This window comes from Alosa pseudoharengus, unplaced genomic scaffold (genome assembly GCF_046254945.1).
Source record: "Alosa pseudoharengus isolate Yale_2024_CS ecotype anadromous, Long Island Sound unplaced genomic scaffold, YU_APseudo_1.1 YU_APseudo_1.1_scf_22, whole genome shotgun sequence".
NCBI lineage: Eukaryota > Metazoa > Chordata > Actinopteri > Clupeiformes > Clupeidae > Alosa > Alosa pseudoharengus.
Genome location: NW_027468680.1, coordinates 7,829,854 through 7,836,934, shown reverse-complemented (window position 1 = coordinate 7,836,934; position 7,081 = coordinate 7,829,854). Strand labels below are relative to the sequence as shown.

The window sequence follows — 7,081 nt, the reverse complement described above, 5'->3', positions numbered from 1 at the left end:
TAAAGCTCTTTTTAATATCACTGAAACAGATTTCCTCTGAAGCCCTTAGACAAGCTGAATGAACACACGCCTGGCACTCGCACTCACATCAGATGTGTACAGAGTAAATACACAACTCCGTCTTCCAACACACACACAACAGGCACACACGCACACACTCACACACACTCTTCCTCTCCCTCTCCTACCCAAGAAATGAGCAAAGAAAAGATGAGGTGTGTGTGTGTGGTGTGAGTGGGGAACAGAAGGGGTTTGACCTCAAGGGGTTTAAGGCTTGAAAACATGCACGTCCATACTTCAGCATAGCATCACACACACACACACACACACACACACACACACACACACACACTGCATCTTCCTCCTCCTCTTCCTCCCCTACCTGAAAGAGGAAGAGGAGGCTCTGGGGGTGAACAGTGGGGGTGAGTGCGCACTCTGAGTTTGAGGCTAGCAATTAGTCTTTCAGGTGGTGTGTGATGGGGAGAATTGATCCCCACTGCATGTTGGTGGAGATAAGGAGCACACACTCACACACACACACACACACACACACACACACACACACACACACACACACACACACACACCACCTCCCCCCAGGGCGCCCCATGGCCTGCCGGCTGCTGGAGCTGCAGACCCCGGGGTCTCCTGGCCATCTTTGTCCAGACCCACAAACACACACTCACACATCACACACACACACACACACACCGCAGCAACCACAGAATGTCAATGGTGTGCTCAGCACAGGACCTCATCTCTGTCTACACAGACAGGAGAGAGCAGCCATAGAGAAGGGCTCCAAAGGGAGTTGCAAAGAGGGCTTCATAAGAATGGGCAGAGACGGAGGATCCAAACAGCAGATGAAAAACACTGACGGTTTCACATGGTGGTGATGGAAGATACATCTGGCAGTTTCTGTTTTCATCTGCAGTCATGAGGTGGTTCTGCTTCACTCTGGTTCTCAGCTCTTTCCACACGACCCTTTGAGCAGTTTTATGGCGTGCTGTGCTACAGCCATCAAACCCCCAAAAACATGAAGTCAGAATTGCTGCATTCCCACAAACCTTAGATAGTTGTAAAAAAACGAAAATACTTGTGAAATGGCGCTTATGTAAGATCACTACATACACTGGACATCAGTGGAACTGCTCAGCTGTTTCCCTGGTCCTTGTCTGGTCTCTCTGGCATACTGAAACTGAGTGTGATGTATCTAACCCTCTATCTGTGTGTGTGTGTGTGTGTGTGTGTGTGTGTCTCTTCCCAGGCTTCTCCACGCTCTCCCTCGCAGACCAGATGAGTCTACTGCAGAGCGCATGGATGGAGATCCTGATCCTGCGTGTGGTCTACCGGTCGCTCTCCTTCGAGGACAAGCTGGTCTACGCCGAAGACTACATCATGGACGAGGACCAGTCCAAGCTGGCCGGCCTGCTGGACCTCAACAACACCATCCTGCAGCTGGTGAAGAAGTACCGCACCATGAAGCTGGAGAAGGAGGAGTTCGTCACCCTCAAGGCTATAGCTCTCGCTAACTCAGGTCAGTGGAACAGCCGCTCCACTCCTACCTGCAGCCTACTTCTCCTAGTTCCCTCTTTCTTTCCTTTTTCTTTTTCATCCTTTCCTCTTCCACTCCTCTTCCTCCGATGTCTCCTATCCCTCTCTTTTCCACTTCCACTCCTCTTCCTCCGATGTCTCCTATCCCTCTCTTTTCCACTTCCACTCCTCTTCCTCCGATGCCTCCTATCCCTCTCTTTTCCTCTTCCACTTTTCTTCCTCCGATGTCTCCTATCCCTCTCTCTTCCTCTCTTCCACTCCTCTTCCTCCTCTCTTTTCCTCTCTTAAGGTTTCTGAGCTGAGCGCTCTGATGGGGCAGACATTAGGAGTTCCTAATGAATCACTTCCCTTATTACCGACATCCTCTTATCCTAAAATGAGATGGAGATGAATGGCCGCGGCGTTCTAATGTCTTCCTTATCCCCGAAATGAGACGCGTTAAAGTGGCGCTGTGCGTAAAGGAGAGGCGGAGGTGTGACACGGGGGACGGGCGCCGCGGAGCTGCTCGCACCGAGCCGACTTCGCTCGGCCCCTGGGGGCCCATAAGTGCACAAGCCGCAGTGAAATTATTCAAATGCAGAGACTTCATAAGCACACGGCTTACTCGCTCTCTCGCTCCCGCGCTCGCTCGTTCTCTTGCGTTTTACTTTTGTTCCTCTCAAACACACAGACGGTTACTCTCCTACACACACACACACACACACACACACACACACACACACACACACACACATTTATTCTCTCCCTCTTTCTCTTTCTCTCACATACATTCATTTTCTCTTTCTCTCTTTCTCTCTGTCTCTCTCTCAGACACACACACACACACTCACTCAGATACACTCTTCTTCAGACACACACACACATTCACTCTTTCAAGTGCATTTTCATCTTGCTCTTTTGCTCTCTCACACATATTCTTTCCCTCAAGTACACATACATTTTTTCTCTCTCTCTCTCTCTCTCTCTCTCCCTTTCTCTCTCACACAGACACATGCACACACACACACACACACACACACACACACACACACACACACACACACACACACACACACACACACACGCCAGCCTCACAGACATCCCTACACATATAACGCCCTCTCCCTTGCCTGGCTGCTGCCTAGCTCCTGCATTAGCATAAAGTGCACCTCAGATCCCTCTTAAATAAGGTGGCGATCATTAAGCGCCCACTTGTCAATAAGACTCTCTGATGTTGTCCACCATTGGCAGTCACCACGCGGCCCTCTGCCTCCCTTTGTGTTGACCCCATCTTTGAACTTTATCTTGGTTGCTGGCCAGTAGTTTTCCCTTTAATTACAAGAAGGAAACTGTCAATAAAATCTGTTAAATGGGACGCAATGAGAGGCTTGAAGGGGGGGGCGGCTATTTGTTCAAATTCTACAGCGCTCAAGGTATTGACAGTTTGTTTTCTGAGGCCATGTGTGACGATCAATCCTGGGCCCTGGCTAGCCGCGCTGAAAAATGAAAAGGCAGATTGCTTTTGCTCGCTTGCGGATGACGACTCACTGTTTGGCGAGCGGGGGTTTGCAAGGCCCTTCTGCCGAAAAACACAGTGTACCCCCTGAGAGAGAGAGAGAGAGAGAGACAGAGAGCGAGGGAGGGGGATGGGGCTGCGTGACTCTTTTGAGAAATTCTTTTTTAATTGATTTTGTAATTAACAGTTCATCTCTGCTGTCGATGCACCCACTGCAGAGACAGATAGAGCGGAGATTGTTTGGAACAGGCTAAAGTTAGATGGATGCTCACATAAATTTGGATGGATGTCTGTTCCATCCTGGCTTCTTTATGGGCCTGGACAGGCCGGCTGCCATCTTTCTACACTCCTGCTGCCCCGCCTCCCTCCTCTCTGTCATCTGGTATGTTCAGAGTTCAAGGTTCACCGGAACGGGATCGTTCTAATTTTCAGAAAATCATATCCCAGAATGACCCAATATATATTATTTTGCAGAGTTCTGACTGTACTGTACAGTCATCTTTATTTAACCACATTGTTAGTGGAATAGATAGAAAACTCTTTTTTGTTGAAGGGTTGTCACCTTGGTCCAGATTCTTCACCTTCTCCAGATGTCTTTTTTGTTACTCTTTTGTGTGTGTGTGTGTACCTCGCCCCATGGGTATTTTTTTCCCCGTGTAACGTCAAAGTGTGTGTTTACGGAGAGCGCAGGCCTGGGCCGTGGCTCACGCTCCCCCGAGAGGGATGCATCATGATTTAGTTCAAAGGTTAGTCATTTCGCCACGCTAGCTCTGTTTGCACGAGCTCTGGCTCCGAGTCAGGGGGTGTCAGTTAGCGTTTCTGACAGCCAAGCAAAGGAAAACAAAAAACAGAGAGAGAGAAAGAGAGAGAGAGAGAGAGAGAGAGAGAGAGAGAGAGAGAGAGAGGGAAAGAAAACAATTATTGGGCCTGATTACTGTCCAAGCAGGCATAGGGATTCAGGCACAGACATCAACCCCAAATAGCACACATTTTGAAGGGCAGAGTCGTTAATTAATTCCCGGAATACTAATTTGGTGCATTAGTGACAGTAACCCTTAAGATATGTTAACGAGCGTGCCTCACATGTTAAGAACAGGAGCACACATTGTGCGCCCAACGCTCCGCATCTCTGTCTGTCGTATTCAGCGCTGCTTGCGCTCCTGCGTGCGACTGCTGCACATCCAGCCATCTCGTCTCCTCTGCAGCCATTGATTCGCATTACAATATTACACTTTTGTAATGACATGCATCTGTGAATGGGCCATTTGAGGGAGCATTTTTGCGACTCTGGTATGGTTAGCGGGGGCTCTTGAAGCTGACGGGCTGGCTTGTTATTGTGGGGAGGTGTCTTCCACACACACACACACACACACACACACACACACACACACACACACACACACAGAGTCGTCCGGCAGCACACCCTCCATTGATCTCTGCATGATATAATTGTCAGGAGGCTGTCGGCGTGCATACTAATTTGTGCATTACATGCAATAGATACTCTGCATGCTTGCATATTTCCCCCCATTCTTTATCCACTGATTATAGACTGAGCTAATCTTATGCAGATGCTGGAATTCCTATAACCGGTTGCTTTGCACAATATATAGAATATTGTATTTTTAGCTATAGTTTTAGCTACATAGATTTTACTACAAATATGATAATATAATTAAAGTCATAGATTTGCAGAATGACTGAAATATTTTTATTTGGACGACTGCATTCTCAGGAAAAAAAAGGAAGTTTGTCCCCGTGGGAGTTAGTGTGTGTTTCTGTAAAGCATACCAATGCCAAGAAATCTATTTTGAAGAGAAAGGACCTGAGTTGTCCTGTGCGGACAGTGAGATATGCCTCTGCCTGGATCCTTGGCGTGGCCGTGCGTCCACGCGGCCGGCCGTGAGAGTTAGATTGATAGCCGTGCTGCCTCGGCAGCCTTCGCGGAAAGGCTGCGGGTAAGCACTTTTCCTGCGAGGGATTTCTGCCGGATCACAGGTCACCCCCGCGGATGCCCAGGGCCCAGGTGACTGATGCTCTGGACCGCGCCAGCGGAATTCTAGATAGCGCAGTCGGACCCGGAAACGCAGGGGTTAGGATATTGAACCGGGGCGCCACGCGTGGCTGACCACCCCCCTCAGAGCTCTGAGGCCGTCCCTAAGTGGGACTGGAGGACCCTCCAGCTCTTACTTATCAATACTTGACCCTCCGATTATTATTTAACAAGTATGTATGCATTGATCGGCAGAGAGGGATTGATTGTCCTGCCCGTGCCAAAGGCCAGTGTGCGTTCGGAACCACATCCCAGGAGGGAAACGCCAGATGGATGTGGCACAGTCGATGGATCTCTCTTTTCCAGCAGTTTGAAAAATGCCTGTGAATACACTGTGCAGGCATGCACACACACACACACACGCACGCACGCACACACACACACACACACACACACACACACACACACACACACACACACACACACACACACACACACACACACACACACACACACACACACAAACACACACAATCACCTTGATTTATTCAAACTTGAGAAATCATTGAGGGCTTAGTTCTCATTCACAATAAAATGAGAGTTCCTACATACACACCCAAACTCACACACCTGCAAATGAACATAACAACAAACACATTTACAAATATGTACAAACATACACTGTCCCCATACACACACACACAGACACACACGGCATAATAAGCATGATGATGTGCTGATCTGAAGCAGGCCCGTGCCGTCACACATACTAATTCGGTCCGCGGGTGAGTTTGAGCGAGTGAGCCTCTGGTTTTTATGGCGCTCTTGTGTACAGCTCGAGCCCACAAGCTGTCACCACTGTCCCGGCCTGTGTCTGTCTCTGTCGGACGTAAAAGCACTGTTAATGATTGAATATGCAAATGGCTGCATTTGACATTTCCCTCAGACAATAGGGGCTCAGGCTGAGACATTGTTCGCAGGGGTAGGGCCCCCTCTCCCCCCGCTCAATCAAACCACGGCAGGCTGAGCGGCGTCTGTGTCATATCAATTCTCGTCCCAACACCGCGTCCGCTTGTCCCGCATTCATCAGCGCCCAAAGGGGGACGTGTAAACACGCGTTCGCCCAGGACCGCGCGGCCTGCTAATGTGCATGTGAGCCTCCTGTCACAGAAAAATGAGCTCCGGGCCCGCACGCGCTCAATGGCCGCTCCTGCTTAAATGGGAGTGATTTTTCAGAGGGTGTTTTTTTTCTCTTTCCTCCCCTTCCCACCACAGTCAACAGAGGGTTTATTCTGTGGTCAGCGCAATTAATATAAATCTACTGCAGTTGCTGACTACATCAGTGTTTGAATGGCTAGCCGTAGTCCTTCCGATATTTCTCTGCCCTAAAAATATTTAATATGAATTAATTTACCCTGTGGTAATGATAGAGGGTCCTGTCATTTCTTATGGTCAGCAAAGCACACCTCCTCTACTTCATCATACTCTTCTGGATGTGCACAATACCATCGGTTAATGTGTGATCGTTGTTGTATGCAGTGAATTGGTTTCTAGCAAACTGTGCGCACCAGTGTGCTGTTGCTTAACGTTTTCGTGTGTTTCCTCCATAACAGATGACATGTTGGTTAGCGTTTTAACGGAGTGTGTCTGCATGCCGATGTGGTGTCGACTCGCGTTTTTAACGGCACGTTTCTCTTGTTTTGCCCCGTCACAGACTCCATGCACATAGAGGACGTGGAGGCGGTGCAGAAGCTGCAGGACGTGCTGCACGAGGCGCTGCAGGACTTCGAGGCGAGCCAGCACAGCGAGGACCCGCGCCGGGCCGGCAAGCTGCTCATGACCCTGCCTCTGCTCCGGCAGACCTCCACCAAGGCCGTGCAGCACTTCTACAGCATCAAACAAGACGGCAAAGTCCCTATGCACAAACTCTTCCTGGAGCTGCTGGAGGCCAAGGTGTGACTCCGCCCTCCCCCAGCTGCAGGCCCCTCCCCCAGCCACGAGAGAGGTGGGAGGGACTCGTCCCAGACTCCACCCCCTGT

At 49.7% G+C, this 7,081-nt stretch overlaps 1 protein-coding gene across 7 annotated transcripts in view; it reads left to right on the top strand.

Annotated features, from left to right (window-relative positions):
* Window positions 1-7,081, top strand: part of esrrga (estrogen-related receptor gamma a) — a 98,710-nt gene extending 91,629 nt beyond the window's left edge. For all 7 annotated transcript variants that reach the window (XM_076300400.1, XM_076300398.1, XM_076300396.1 and 4 more), the window contains 2 exons: window positions 1,268-1,537; window positions 6,757-7,081. In XM_076300400.1, coding sequence (XP_076156515.1) covers window positions 1,268-1,537; window positions 6,757-7,001 — 515 coding nt within the window. In that variant the 3' untranslated portion in view covers window positions 7,002-7,081. The remainder of the gene's footprint in view (window positions 1-1,267; window positions 1,538-6,756) is intronic.